The sequence below is a fragment of the Chroicocephalus ridibundus genome, chromosome 7, assembly GCF_963924245.1.
Source record: "Chroicocephalus ridibundus chromosome 7, bChrRid1.1, whole genome shotgun sequence".
In the NCBI taxonomy this organism is placed as follows: domain Eukaryota; kingdom Metazoa; phylum Chordata; class Aves; order Charadriiformes; family Laridae; genus Chroicocephalus; species Chroicocephalus ridibundus.
In genome coordinates, this window is record NC_086290.1 from 11,085,995 (window position 1) to 11,101,659 (window position 15,665).

Sequence of the window (15,665 nt, forward strand, 5' to 3'; positions counted from 1 at the left end):
CTTAATCTGAGCAACTCTCATCACTTGACTTCAGGATGGCTTAATGTATTTGAAATATAGCTACAGTCTGTATCATTATAACTGTCAAAATTGATTTGAAGCACAAAATACTAAAGTAAAAAACCAGCAGGGATTATGAGAAAGAGCATGTTTTCCTAAGTAAGCTAGAAAATCATAATTACATTCTTTTTATACTAGTTGGTTTCACATGGTTGTTTGGATGAGACTTTATCACTGTGAAAAGATAATGTGCTGTTGTGTGTCTTCACAACAGCTCTGTGCTATCTTATAGCAAAATCAAAACAAAAGATTTTTTTAGTTGCTATAGCTTATAGATTTTTTTTTTTAAATGGATCTGAGTAGTTGCCACTAAGCTAGAAAAAGAAAAAATGAAATAAACCAGGAGCTTTCAAATGAATTACTTAATTCCTTCCTTCTAATAATTGAGTTACAGTTGAAGTGCTCAATGTATGTCACTTTATTTGGTACATAACTAGTCTTATCCTTTAGGTATTTTCAGCTCCCTTATTTATGCTAGCAGAACAGCGTAGCATCCTTGGGAAGGAGTCACCTGTGTGATACTGCAGTTTTCATCAGGGTTTGAGCTCTGTGTGAGGGCTTGGCCCCTTGTGTTCGGTGGTTGAGTGTTCACAAATTTGCCTTGAGCTGGGGCAGCTGGTCCAGGATAAGGACCCCGACCCATGTGAGAGATGGTGAGAAATCTTAGCCTATATCCTCTAGATGAAGTCTGCACTGAGTTACCTCAAAATCCCTTTAAATTCTTCAACTGGTGTCTCTCTTGGGAGTAGATTCCATTGTATAGCTCTCTGCAGGGGTTTGTTTAGTTTTTTTTCATACATGGACAGTTAAATATAATATGAAGTCCTCTTTTTGGATGTTGTCTGGCCAGTCGCATCTTTGAGCTGATATTTATGGCTTTTATCTTAGGAACCTGAAGAAATAAATCCAGATGAGGAGCTGGAGGATATCTGTGATGATAAGGAAGATGATCTAGGAGCAGTGGAAGAACAGCGCAGTGTTATCTTGCATCTCTTGTCTCAGCTGAAACTTGGCATGGACTTAACAAGAGTAAGTAACTGAAGTGTGAAGACTGGCTGCAGTAAAAGTGAAGTGCTGTTTTAAACTCAACTCCTGTATTGAACTGTATTGAGCTTAATATGAAATTGTGGCCTGTAGTAATTTCAGGTCCCAAGTTCTGATGTCCCAGGTCACTGCAGGTTTTAAGTGGAATGTGCTGAGGGAGCGGATCTTCTTTAATGGAACTGACCATACCGTTTCTGTTAGAATCTCTTTTTGTTTTCTACTGTGTTATTGTTGGTTTCCTATAATGGCCTGTTTTCTTTCCTGTGTTTGCAGCTTACTCTTTCCATGCTGTTTTCTACAGCCTTCTCTTATTTTTGTCTTTCTGCTTTCCTTCCATGGTCTTTTTTCTCACTTGATAATGCTTTTACACGCAACTTGCGTAACCCTACATCTGTATTCATGCTACTTCTGAAAAGTTTTCTTTTGGTTTCCATTATCTGTCGTCAGGTGTCTGTTTATGCCTTTCTTGTCCTATTCTTATTTCCGTGTTTGCTCACAGCTATAGCATGCAGGAAAAAAGTTATACTGGAGAGAAGTGGGTTTGTCACTTCAGTGCAGATCTTAAAAGCAAGCAGCCTTGAAAAATGAATGCTCAATTGCTACTGGACAATTTGGGTGTCAACTCTGGGAAAATGGGCCTGTTCCCAGCTTATGTTCGATTAACTCCTGTAAAGACTTCTTACCACAAGCACTAGACAGTCTTAAAGCAAAAACGTATTTTACAGTGGCATGGAATGAGGAGAGCACTCTCTTGGAATTATGGATTATAATTTTTTTTTTTCAAGCTGTGTTTTTTGAGCACTAGCTACTTGGCCACTAGGAACACTTGCACTTGCATTGTGGAGCTTACATTTCACAATTTGGAGGAAAAAAAAAAAAAGTAGTATAAACAGGTCCTGCTGCCTGTGAGCCAAACTTAAACCGCTGCTGCTTAATCAGGATTCGTTAAGTCATTATTTCACTTATACTGAAGATTGGATTTGGTCTCTCTTTTTCCTCTTAGTTGGAATAAATTGTCAAGTCAGTCTCCCAGTTGTGACTTTTGGCTGTGTGTATAGAATTGTCTTTAGTTCAGAGCAGGGAAAGCACTGAAATGTGACAAGCCTGACTTCAAAACAGGTAATGAAGTTGTTAGAATCGCATTTAACATAAATATCAGGATACTGAAATGAAAAGCCACCTTAATATTCCAGGTTGGTGTTGCAACAATGTGGCAAGTGTATTCAGCCTAACTTTTGTGTATCTATTAAGAGTCTTTCATCTGTGCTCTACCTCTTTGAATGCAGCTGATTTAAATGGACTGTCTTAATCTCATTGTTGAGAAGCCCTGTGTTGCTCTTTACAACAGTTAGTAACATGGGGTTTGTTGCCACTACAGGGAAGGAAAAGACATGATACCCACAGCCTCTTACTCTACAGTATTGCTCTTGGCCCAGCAAAGGACAGGACTGCTGTTTTTCATAGTGGTAAACATAACTGGGAAGGTATAAAGTCCTCTGCTCAGAGGTACAGGATCAGCCCATACTGTTATTTCTCATAGATGCTTGTCCTAGTTGCTGTGGTGAGAGAGGCTCTGCAGGCTCCCAGGAGCATTGGCCTAGCTTGCCTGCTTTTCTCTCCATTAGACAAAACCTTTCCTGACCTTCCTTGCTATACTTTGAGCTCCTTCCTGCTTGTTTTCTCCTCCACAGACATGTGGAACACATTATCTCTTTGCAGGTCTTTTTTGTTTTTTGAGGGATGCTTGGTCCCTTACAATCTCTTTAGTCCTAGTGGTACTTACTGGGCTTCTCTCCTCCTTATAAATTGCTTTTCTGGGACCTCTGATCACTGTATTTTGCTCACATCTTAGAAGAGGGACAGGAAGGTTCAGTCTCAAAGTGTGGTGTCCAAAACGAGACAGAAGCCTCCACCAGAGAACTTCTCTTATAAAAATGCTTGTTTCTTTGTTTTACTTACTAGAGCTTTCCGGGTTTTCTTTTATTTCAGGTGGTTCTTCCCACTTTTATTTTAGAGAAGCGATCACTGTTGGAGATGTACGCGGACTTCATGTCCCACCCAGATCTCTTCATTGCAATCACAAATGGCACTACCCCTGAGGAGAGGATGATCCGCTTTGTTGAGTATTATCTCACTTCATTTCACGAAGGTCGCAAAGGAGCTATTGCAAAGAAACCGTACAATCCAATCATTGGGGAAACGTTTCACTGCTCCTGGAGGATGCCAAAGAGTGACGTAGCCACTGATGCTGGCAGTAACTCCTCTGCTCACTCTGCCTCAGAGTCAGTAACTCTTCCTAAAGATCTGGAAGGCCAAAAAGAGCTGGACTACTATACAGTAAAATTCGTAGCCGAGCAAGTGTCCCACCATCCTCCTGTCTCAGGGTTTTACGCTGAATGTGCAGAGAGAAAGATGTGCGTCAATGCCCATGTCTGGACAAAAAGTAAATTCTTAGGAATGTCAATAGGAGTGACAATGGTTGGTGAGGGTAAGTGTAACTTCAGTCCTTTATTAATTTTATAAAGCTATTCAAATACTTGTTTGAGAGGAAATTTGATGTTTTATGCCTCTGGCAGAAATATGAATGATTTCTGGTCACTAGTTTTCTTTCAAAGATTTTTCAAAAACATTTCCTTGCAGAGATGTCAGCCGCTGTTGTGTGTTTTCAGGGATTTTTTTTAATGTACTTTTTTGTTTTCCCTCTAATCCTTGTGATCCGCAAACCTTTATGTACACTCATTCAGTGATTTCTTACTTATTTTTACTGTTTATAAACTAGAAGATACTACAAGTCCTCATTATAAACAGCAAGTTTTCATGTGTGGAAAAATCTAGGTAGATGTATGCTTTGCCAAAAATTGTGATTATATTTGGAAATAAAATTTTTACTTTTAAACCAAAGGGCAGTTACTGTAATGTAAGCTGTTCAGCATCTGGGTATTCCAGGTACTTACATGTAAACTGCGTATCTGACAGGGGAATGAACATGGCAGGGGATGTGGAAGGCACATCACGATGCTTTGTCTGTACCAGGTAATTTCTGAAGTCAGTATCTCCCTTAGGGCATTTCTTGAATCGTGTCGTGAGTGTGAAAGCCATAAGAATTTCTGAAAAGTGACACCAGATGCACGGAGATAATATGCTACAGAGGCATGGGTTGATGCAGGCACCAGTTAATTGTCATGCTATTCTCTTGTAATGGCAAGAGGTAGATCTTGTGTTTGGGGTTTTTAATAGGAATCAAACAAACCCACAGATCTTAAAACCCAAAGAAAAATTCTAGTTTTTATGAGATTCTTGACTTTAATTGCAAAAGCTACTGTCGGGAGGGAGTTGGGTTTATCTTGGCAGAAAGGTGGGGTAAGGAGCATTGTCTCTGCTGCCTGCCTTCAGGTGTATCACAGAGAGGGAAACCAGAACAGGAATATTGGCCTTCCTCGGGATCTGCGGTTCAGGGTATTCGTTCATTGTTTGCCTTTGGCAGCATAAGTCTTGTGTTGTCGTGCTCCAGAACCATCAATAAGAGAGTGACCAGCCCTTTTACATGTTACTGAAAAGTATGTCACCCAGCACAATATTGTACTTTATGGAGCAATATTATTAGGATGAACGTCTTTTCCCAAAAGAAACATAAATGCATGGTACTCAGGTTAGTATTTTCATGAAAATATTTATATCTAGAATCTGTAATGAATGTCACTTTTGTTGAGTGTAGTGTTTTTTTTAATTTTCCTTTTTGATGTGAGGGCCTGTGAGGAAAAGTAGTCAGATGTAGCATTGGATATCTGTTTCAATAATGTGTTTGGTCTTTTCTAAAATGGTCCTGATGTAGGGATTCTTGTTTTTCTTCACACAGGTCTCTTAAGTCTTTTGGAACATGGGGAAGAATACACCTTCTCTCTGCCCTGTGCATACGCTCGGTCAATTTTAACTGTTCCCTGGGTAGAACTAGGAGGCAAAGTCAACATTAACTGTGCAAAGACTGGGTATTCTGCAAGTATTAACTTTCACACCAAGCCCTTCTACGGTGGCAAATTGCATCGGTGAGAACACTTTTTTGTATTTTTCCATGTAATCCACACTCTAGAACCGCAGTAGCTGCGTAACTCCCCTCTTCTTTGTGCTAAATACTCACACTCACTTGACAGTCTGAGGAAAGGTAGCTTTTCCTGTTCATAAACACTTGAAGGTATTACTGCGCTCTTAAACAATATCATAGCTAAACAACTGCATCTTATGTGATCCTCAAGGAAAAATCAGGCTGCCTTTAAAGACAGTAAGGAAATTCCATGTTTGACTGTTTTCAAACCCCTGGGAAGACAGAGCTTCTGGCTTTTATTCCTGGCTGCCGCAGATTCTCTTAGTTCTGTTAGAAGTTGGTTAGCATTTCCTATTTTTCGATTTTCTGTTTGAAATGAGGTTGAACTTGCTGTCTTAAAGGGTTGCATGTTGTTTGCAACATTCATTGTAGTTGCACTGCAAGGAACACGAGGAAATAAGTCTTCTGTTACTTATTTGTCTTAGGATTTCTGTATAATAAATATAAGATTATCAAGTTTAAGTAACTAGAAAATCTCTAAGTAAAACCACCTTTTTTTTTTTAAAGACAAAAATGGTAATTGTAGTGGTAATTTTTCATGTGTATGTGTGGTTAAAAACTAAGAGGTGAAAGAAAGAAGAGCCAGAAGAAGTTTGCTTGGGGTTACTTCTACCAGATTCTAAGAAGTGTCTGCACACTTGACGCAAAAGCTTTTAGAACTCATTAGCACTGATGTTTTTAGAGATTGTATAGTAAAACTGCTGCAGACTAGCTAATATATAGACTGCAGACTAGCTAATATATAGACAATTAATTAAGGTAGGAGAAAATTTAGTAGTCACACAAAGAATATCTAGTTCCAAAGCATTTTGCTGGACAGTGTTTAAACCTTTCTTAGATTAAATGTGTAACAGATGATAATGAAATGCGTAGCAGCCTAGAACATCAAAACTTAAACATGCATTGCTCTCACAGGTCACAAAAAATCATCAGTCTTCTATAAATCCCTTTTTTCTGAAACAGTAGGGTAAGGCTGTATTTATCGTTTCAAGGGAAACAAAAAAAAAACCCCACCACCAAAGCTTCTGTCTTGAAGCACTTTGCCCCGCAAATTCCCGTGCATGCTTTGAATTTAGCTTGGAACCATCGCTCCCCTGTCCCAATGGCGTCTGGAGAACTGAAGCTTACACGTAGCTCTCTTTCACTGGCAGCAATTTTACAGTGATGCATGGTTTGGGATTTTTGTTTCCAGTGCTTACAACGTATCCTCCACCTTGCAATAGCTCCTGTTGTGCCATAAAAAATAAGCGACAGGATGCAATTTTACTTCAATGATTCAATTTTGGAAACTGTTTTGTTATTTGTCTCTCTGAAATTAGTCACAGATGTAGAGGCATTTTAAAGACAGATCTGCTGAAGGTACTGTAGCTATTGAAAATTTGACATGGTGATGATTGGACATTGCCAAAAGACTCTCTTGATGGGGAAGCAGCAGTGTTGTCATGGTTACACAGAGCGCAAGTGAGTTACTATGGCAATGTTATAGATTTTTTTTCCTTTTTGTAGAGTGACCCTTGCTGTTAGACCTCAGCTGGATGTTGGCTCCTTGGTCCTGTACCTCTTCAGTTTGATGAAACAGAGGATGTTGATAATGAACAGCTAGACATATATTAATCATGCCAACCTTACAAATAAGTGCTAGCAGATTTTTGTCACTAATACTAGTTTAAACAGATATTATGATCTGCAATGCTAGGAACGGTTGTGTGTCACTGAGCAATGCAACTTGAAGAAATATAGGCTGCAATGAGAGTTTAACGTAGCAGCTTGATGCTGCACCCTAATAGTGAGTGATAGAACTTCATTTACTTTAGGCTGAGCGGAGGCAGTAATTTTGTGATTGATATCAAATACTGGATGTCAGTATTGTGTTGTAACCACACAGCACTTGGAAAAATTAAGCTCTTAAGGTTGTGCAAATGTAACTGTGAAGCCTGAACGGGCTGGTCTCTGGCATCCTGCGGAGTCAGTCTGTTCAGCGATCACTTTGGAGAAGGGCAGGGACTCCACCACGTGTGTAATAGCTTTTGTGAGGTGTGGAAGTCACAGGATGAAAAAGCAGGACAAAATGAAGGCTGTTTGCATGTCAGCTACTCTTTTGGAAACTGTTAGTGCTTGTTAACTTTCACAAAAAAAAAAGCTTAATAGTTTAATGTAAACATGCTTTTGTTGCTCATGTTGATCCAACTCTGGCCTGTATTCTTCAATGAATCTTAAAAAACTTTTGTAATGAACTGTGCCTGGGCAACACATACTTACCAGTCTGGCTTTTGGGGGAGATCTTTCTGATGAAGTTAAATTAGGTTTGAGCTGCTGGAGGGTGATGTGGCTCAGCTGCCTCCCGCACGTCCAGGATGTGGCAGAAGCCCTGGCTGCTGCCTCCTGCTCTAAGGCAGCTGTGAGCTTTCTCCGCTTGCCCTGGCAATTCCCCACAGGTCTGATTGCACTGGCATCCAGTATCTCTGGGCTGGAAGGTCTGGCCTGTGATAGTTGTTTCATTAATATCTCTGTTTTGATGCTGGGCTTGGGGGACAGGTAGGTGCAGACACAGCTGGAAGTTGCCGGTGCACGTGGAAGAGGGAACATGGCATCTACGCGTGCTGCGCTCCCTTCTGAGCATGGCAGCATGCAGCCAGCGTGGGCAAGGTGGGAGCACAGAAGAGCTGCTTTCTGCTCCTCTGCGTGAAGCTGTTCAAAGGAAATAACAGCAAACCAGTGGTGTGCAAGTTACATTATGCGCAGCTAATAACAGCAAAGTGTGAAGGATGTAACATGTGCTTTGTGTGAACGCTGATGAAATCTGGGAAGGGGAGCTGGAGAGTGGTGTGTTGGAGAGAGCTTGTGTACAGGTAATTGCAGTTTAATTGAAGCTGGAGATAGTGAGTCCTTTGTGAATCCTGTAACACCTTTCAAGTGAGAATGTCTCCAGTCTTGTTTGCATAGTATGCAGACCCTTTTGTTCCTCTTGGGAGAAAAGTTCTGTTTGAGGGTGGTTAATTTGCTTGCCTAGCAATGCTCAGTAAGCTCCTACTCCTTGGTTCAGGATGAAGTGAGTGCTCAGAGGTCTTTGGACAGGTCTTGACGTTGACAAGAAAAATACGCATCAGTGTGTGTAATTATGGTGAGACTTGAGAGTCTGTGTGACGCTTGGAATGAAATACTGCATATTAGAAAGACATTTTTAATATCTTGTTATTGGCAGAGGTTTCTGTGGAAGAGACAGGAAAGAAAAGCAGTTCTCCTGATTCCTAGTTTCCTACCTTGCTTTCTGCCTTTATGTATCTACTGCTTGTGAGCAACATAAAATGAGATCACGTACATATGGAGAGCACTGAGATGTAAAGATGTGAGAGAACGCACCAGCAGGTAGTGAGATATGTTCTTGCTAGAAAGTTGAATTTTTATTTTTTAAGTCTGAAGTATGTATCTGATGTGGTGTTTCAAGTGGAAATGATCAACTGCTTGTTATACATGAACCAGCCTGTGGTAGTTTCTTTTTCATTTTCTATTCCATTAAAAGGTTTGAAACCAGCTTAAGCTGAAGCCAAAAATGGAGTTTCCTGGGTAACACGAAGAGAACTAGAGCAACAAGAGAAAGTCACTTTGCTCTTTGAGCTTCTTCATGCAAATACAATTTAAGTAACTAACATTTTTCAAGACAGTGTGACAAGCTTGCAAACTCGTTCAGAATTAAGTTGAGTGATTATGCAAGGAATAGTCCTCAGGTGTCTTCAGCCATGGCCTTTAAAAAATAAATTGCTTTCCTAGAGTCACGGGTGAAGTGAAGCAGAACATGACGAACACGGTAGTGTGCAGAGTGCAAGGGGAATGGAACAGCGTGCTGGAGTTCACCTACAGCAATGGGGAGACTAAATACGTGGACTTGACAAAGCTGTCTGTGACAAGAAAACGAGTCCGGCCCCTTGAGAAACAAGGACCTTTTGAATCCAGGTAGAGTATATGTTCGCTATTGTCTGACCCTTTTTGTCCTAAGCAGTCAGGTGAATGCCTTAGGAAAACCTGCAAATGTACATGCTATTTGTGGATAGTGCTTAGCAGCAGTGATCTTTGTTTCAAAAAAATTTTAAAAAATAAAAACAAGTGCATAATAAAAAGTGCAAAAAAACCAAGTGCAGGCACATGGTTGTTTATCGTGTCTCTTTTATTCATGGATAGAGTTATCTTATGCGTTGATAAGGTGCCTGCTAGAACAGAGCCTCCTTATTTGTTTTGGTTTTAACCATCAGCTACACAGCAGGGCAGCTCCTGACAAGGGAGGTCCTCACAAGAAACTGCCTGTTGAGTAACACTTCCATAGCCCTTCTGAAGGGTATACAAACAGGCATTTAGACTGGCACCGCAGAGCCGTTCCTATCAGCTCCTAATTACTAGCGTAGCTATAAGACTCGGCTGTGAGTCCTTCCACCTGTGCTGCACCATTGTGCTCTGACCTGGGTTTTGTCATACCTAAGTAGAGGGAGTGCTCCTGTTCTGAAATAACCGCATGCAGTGATCCTGTAAGTTCCAGGCGCCAGGCTGAGACAACTTTTGAAAACTGAAGCTAACAATTTGTTTTGTAGGAGGCTGTGGCAGCATGTAACAGAGTCTCTGCGGGATGGAGACATCGATAAGGCTACGGAGCACAAGCGAGCCCTTGAAGAACGACAGAGGAATGAAGAGAGGCTTCGTGCTGAAACAGAAACACCTTGGTGTACTAAATACTTCCTTAAAGAAGTAAGTTCCCAAGCGGTTAGCTGTTGATGAGGCAGAGCTACAATGAAAGCAGGTGCACATAAGGGTCCATGTCCTGTCAGAATAGAGTATTTGGCATTGGATCATATAGTTTATCCCCATGGGATCCATAGGAGTAAGGTGACATAAGCACTCTCAAGCATTTAAAGGTGTGACTTTAGCCTTCACTTCCCAAACACTTTGGTTTGGTGATTTCCTTGCAAAATGTTGCCTGTTTTGTGGTTTGGTTGCTTTTACCAAACACTTCCTCGTGGTACATGGAAAACAGCTTTACATGTACATGTGTAAGTAGACTGTAACAGTAAATACCCAAAGAAAATAATCAATAGTACTGATTTTCCTTATCTTGTGCACATATGAACCCAAGATATTACTTGGGTAATAGCAAGAAGGAACACGAGTTAGTTCTCAACTTAGAACTTGTGTTTGTCTACGTTATGTTTTGGATGGACCTTATTTGTTCAGTGGCTTAACCTGTATTTCAATAATGGTAGTAATAATAATAATAATACAGTCAGACTCTTAATAAGGTGAACTGCAGCCTGCTTAGGAACCCTGGGGGCTGCTGGTGTGATAACTTTGAGACAGGCTTTCCTTGTCATCCAGATGATGAGACCTTGCTTGCGCAGAGAGCTTTGCTGAGCCCCGTGCAAGAGGGGAGGACTCAACTAGAATTTACACTGTAGTAGTTTAGATTCTTCTTGTAGCGAAGGCTTTATCTGTGAAACTGAAGTAATATAACGCCCCCTTCTTCTTTTTCCTGTGTCTGTGGCCTGCAAGGGTTTAAAACAACCTAAATTTTTTTTGTATGTTACTTTTCTGGTTTTATTTTTTAAAGTTCAGGACTATCTGTCAGCTCCAATAAAGCTTTTTGTTCTCTAAAGCTATGTTAGTATGACTAGCTCAGATTTAGATATTTGTATTATTAGTATCTAGATGTAGAACAGGTGAAATTCCGTTGCTAATCTGAGACACAGATCTACTCAGAAAACATCTACATGTAATCCTGAGCCCCTTCATTTCCGGGTGAGCAGTTGGGCTGTGTTAGTTGTGCTGATAATCTTGGACAGCTGCGCCTCTGCTGGCTTCTTGTTTGGCTTTTTAAAGTAATCTGGATCAGGGAGTTGAGGAGAGTGGCTTTCCATCTGGGTTAATTACAAGTGCAGTCGATTCCCAGAGAGCGCTGTGGCTCGGCAAGAGTCCGTCCGTGTTCTGAAGCAGTCTCAGAGCCTGCAGCATTGATCGCTGTGTCTTAATCTGTGGGAGTTAAAGGTGTAAACTGTGTCCCTCTGGTTTTCACAGCTATCGGTCTAATAGCTGTGTGAAGGGAGTCCTCCCGGGGCAACGTCTTTATAGTAACAGTATTTTCTCTTACAATTGCAGGGAGATGGCTGGGTGTACCATAAACCCCTCTGGAAAACAGTCTCTGCTGTGCAAACTCAGCAAACGGACACTAACTAGAAAAGCTGCTTTAAGATGAGTTTTCTGATTTTCCTCTCCTTTTCCCCTGTCTCTCAAAACACAGTAATCACACTGAGTGTCCCCTTTTTATGTAATCGTGAAAGTTTAAATGAGCATAAAGAAATAAGTATACTAGGGCACTTTAAAGCTACTTAAAAAAAAAAAAAGTTGTAGAGACAAACTTGCCAGGTACATCCAACCAACTTGTTTTTTGTACGATCCAAGAGATTTTATCTGAATTGTGTAAGATTCTTCTTAGTAGATCTGATTGCAAAAGCTGCCTAAGAGAAGAAGGAACCGTTGGATTTTGGAGTGACATGGGAACTTTTTTCAGAATCTGCGTCAAGCTCTTTAATAACTGAAACCTGCTCAGTACCCATGTAGACAACAGCAACAGAAAATTGCTGCTTTTATGCCCAGTGATTAACCTTTCTGGCGAAAACTGGAGGGATGTTTGGAAGATGTGCCTGAAATCAGTGTTAAGAAACAACTGGATCATGATGACTTTTTTTTCTTCAGAGAGGAGACGTGCATGCATCGGAGGAATATGGGATATATGTAGAGACTACCTTTCTTTTTTATGGATTTATAAAAGCAATTAAAGTTGTAACCATGGAGAAATTTTTCCTCTGAAACGTTTTAATATACTTGAAATAATTGACTTGAATTGGAAAAGTAATTTGAACACTTTTCAACTCCTAATTTTATTAAATCTCTTTGAGTGACTCTGATTTTTCTCATGTTATAATGTAATGAGATTTGGCCTTTTTTTTTCCTCCTCCACCTTCCCTTCCCAAGGACTAAGGCGTTCAAAATGAACAGAAAGCGTACAGTTTTGTATTTAAATTTCTCTGCCCATCTAATCATCTAAGAGGGGAAGTATCAGTGTTAGAAACTGTCCTTTGGATTGTTTTGATTTTTCTCCTGTGGTGTTATTCAGAACAAAGCAGTGAAATGTGACCTGTGAATACATGGACTCTAGGTCCTGGTTTTTCATCTTACCACAGAAAAAAAAGCTGATTATGCTGAGGACTGGGTATTGATTTGAAACACAATCAGATATCAGGAAACTGTATTCAGGTACAAACATCCTTTGGGTTTTTTTATAACTATTTTATTGAAGTCTAAGAATTGCTGGCAATTAAGAATAGTACTTATTATGGCTTTCGTTATTGTTGTAACTACAAGCTACCTTAATTTTTCCAACAGTGGTGCCTTACTCTGTTTTTTCTTCTGATGTAGTCTTCCAATCAGTGTATATAACATTATCTGCCACTTCCCAGCCATGGCAATGGCTGCACCTGATCCAGCATTATGAGAACTCACAACTGTGTGATCCGGTAAGATGTTTTCCATGGAGAAGATACAAGTGTAAGAATGCATCAGAAGGTTTAAATAACCATGCTAACTTTCAACACAAACTGTAAATTGTGCAAAAAAAAAAAAAAAAAGAGTTGGGTTTATGCACAACTGTTTTGATCCTCTTGTACACTTTTTTTTTTGCTGTGAAATGCACTGAGATCTCAATGCGAGTCATAGTCCGTTTGTGAGAATTGGGGGTGGGGATAATAAAACTACAAAATGATTCATTTGTTCTGTGTGCTTTCCTAGAGATCAGGTGACCAGGAAGACTAGGCTGTTGTTATCTTTTATGCTGGAGATCCGTCTGTCTGGGCTTCCCTTGGCCCTTAAAGCGGGATATTTTGGCACTGTGCACTTGAGTAGTAACTATGTTCTCCAGCAGAAGAATATTTTAGGCCCTGCTGTCTTGTTTGTGCTATTCTGTACAACCATCCTGTTGTGTTAGTTTTAGATATCCATTGGGCATTTTCATGTTTAACCAGGAATAAAAATAAAAAAGAAAACAGTGGGATTAGTTCTTCCTTGTTTCTGGGTCTGCGGCACATTTGGGGTGTGCTCTTTGGCCGATTCCAGGATTTGGGGTAGGAATTATGGTGGCAACGCGTGAACTTCCATAGTTCATCAGTACCTGCACCAAACTGGGGGCGGTAGAAGGACAGAAAATAAATTGACAACATTGTGTGTGTTTCATAGTTGTTTCATTTGTGTCACGTGGCAGATTTGCTTTAAACAAACAGCAGGGGCTGTGGCGCGAGGTCCAGTTTTTAATATTGCTGTGATCAGAGCAGAAAGGGAGCCTTTACCAGCTGAGCATACTCCAGGGATCAACCTGTGCTTATTAAAATATAGACCCATGACTCAGTCGCTGAGCTCTGCTTAAAATTTTGATTTGGGAATTTGTCAAGGTGATAGCTGTAAAACCGACTGAAAAGCTCCCATGTTGACCATAAACCCATTTGTGTTCCTTGTATAATATTATTAGTCAAGTTATTCCTCTTCCACCCTCATCTGGTATGCTTGTGGTTTCACACCGAGAAAGCTGTTACTAATTTTGTTGTATAAAAATAGACCCAACGCTGAAGAAGTAGTCTTTTAAAATACATGAAACGATTTCTTTTAACATAGGGGTGCTGCTAGAAAAAAAGAAGGTAAAGCCTTCCTTTGCTCAGATGATCACAAGGACTGGAGCGGCTTTGTGATGTGGATTTAGTTATGATGTGAATTTCTAGTTACTTCTAGAAATAAAGGACGTAGTTGAAAACAGTTTAAAAAAAAATAAATAATTCTAGCCACTGAATATCCAGCTTAAATTGTAAGACATTTATGTGATTCTTCTGAGAGTTGCAAGCACCCTACCGACTAATGTATGTATTTTTAACTCTGGCCAGATTTGATTCTCTTGCATAACTGCTGTTGTTTCCATCTTATACCTTCTGGAGTGAAGGGAAGGGCTTGCTGCTGCTTCCTGTGTAGATATTTGCTGGAAACGCAATGTGTTCAACGGGGAGCATGGCAAAACGTAGGATTTCATCTCGCATTCCCTTCTGTCTTTTTGGCTCGATTGGGCTCCACTGAAGTTCAGAGCAAAATTTTTACTGATCTCAGTGGTTTTGGGCTCCCTGGGTTATAAACAGATCTTGGAGGTTAAATAAGCGGCTCTTTTCAGAGGTGCTGTGTACCCTGCTGCTCCTGGAAAACAGAGACTCCTATTTAAAACAAAGTCACTCCTAGTTAATGCAATCGCTCCTATTTAACACGGGCATTCAAGCGTATAATCCTGAAAGCTCGATTCTGGACTTGGTTTTCATGGAGGTGAAAAATAGCAATATGTAAATTGGAGTGCTCAAGGCTTTAGGCGTGGGGAGGGGAATAGCTTTAGAAATTTTTCAGCATATTTACAGTATAAGCTATCAACTTTAGGATTAAGTCTCTCTCCCCAGGAGAATTTGGATTTCAGCCATCAGGATCAGAGATGCAGCCTTCAGTGTCTAGTTTGCATGGGCTGAGCCCTCTCTGTCCCGGTCACCTGTGGAAGAACGGGTCAGCGTGTCTTCTAAGGCCTCTTGAACTGGACTTGGAAGAACAAGTAAACATATTCATCTGTGGTATATCCAAACAACTTGGTGCAAAACTTGGTAGCGGAAATTCTGCACTGAACATTATGAGAGGGAAAGATTGGAGAGCCTGGGGGGAGTTTGGCGTGTTCCTGTAACTTCTTATCTCCATGTCAGAAAAGCTGCCCCATGCTCGCTGTTCATCTTGAATATATGTACAGTAGAGCAGTGCTTAATCTATTAAAGAACTGAGGCTGAAGTCAGGTGGGTGGAAAGGTGTGTTTCTGGTGAACTGGGGAGGATACGCTTCAAGAGAAGGGGGATTAGCTTAAAAAAATCGTAAGGTGACAGGAGGTAGCAGCCAGGTGGGGGATTGGTGGCAATGAAAGGTATGGTCACAGTTGCAGGTGGAGACTTAATACTTGGTAGCCGAAGTTAGTTTTTATTATTTAGATTTTCTGTGACCTAATTAATTTCCCTTCTGTCCTTCTTCAAAGGAATTAGAGACAATTTTGTTCTAGGGTTTTAATTTAGGAGCTGTGGAAACAGCCCAAAGAGGGTGGAAACGACAGAGAGCATAGAAAAGGTTTGTGTATGGGCTGGTGCTGTCATAGCTGTGTGTTTTAGAAAACTGAAACAGCCCTGCAGATCCGCTTCCCTGCTCCAACACTGGGGAGCCTCGGCTGCAGAAAGCTCGTGGCTGTTGTATGGTTTTCTCCCTTTCTCTCGCAGGGGCTGATCCGTGCAGCCGCGTGCTGGCAAGCAAAGTATTCCTCTCCGATGCTATCCTGAAAGATACACCTCTGTGTAGGTGAGCGTCAGGTATGGGCTTG

At 40.7% G+C, this 15,665-nt stretch overlaps 1 protein-coding gene across 1 annotated transcript in view; it reads left to right on the forward strand.

Annotated features, from left to right (window-relative positions):
- The window catches only part of OSBPL11 (oxysterol binding protein like 11), a 41,876-nt gene extending 28,875 nt beyond the window's left edge, over window positions 1-13,001 (forward strand). The window contains exons 8-13 of the mRNA XM_063340536.1: window positions 949-1,089; window positions 3,094-3,592; window positions 4,961-5,147; window positions 8,972-9,154; window positions 9,784-9,937; window positions 11,339-13,001. Of these exons, the coding sequence (XP_063196606.1) occupies window positions 949-1,089; window positions 3,094-3,592; window positions 4,961-5,147; window positions 8,972-9,154; window positions 9,784-9,937; window positions 11,339-11,416 (1,242 nt within the window). The 3' untranslated portion in view covers window positions 11,417-13,001. The remainder of the gene's footprint in view (window positions 1-948; window positions 1,090-3,093; window positions 3,593-4,960; window positions 5,148-8,971; window positions 9,155-9,783; window positions 9,938-11,338) is intronic.
- The last annotated feature ends 2,664 nt before the right edge of the window (window positions 13,002-15,665 follow it).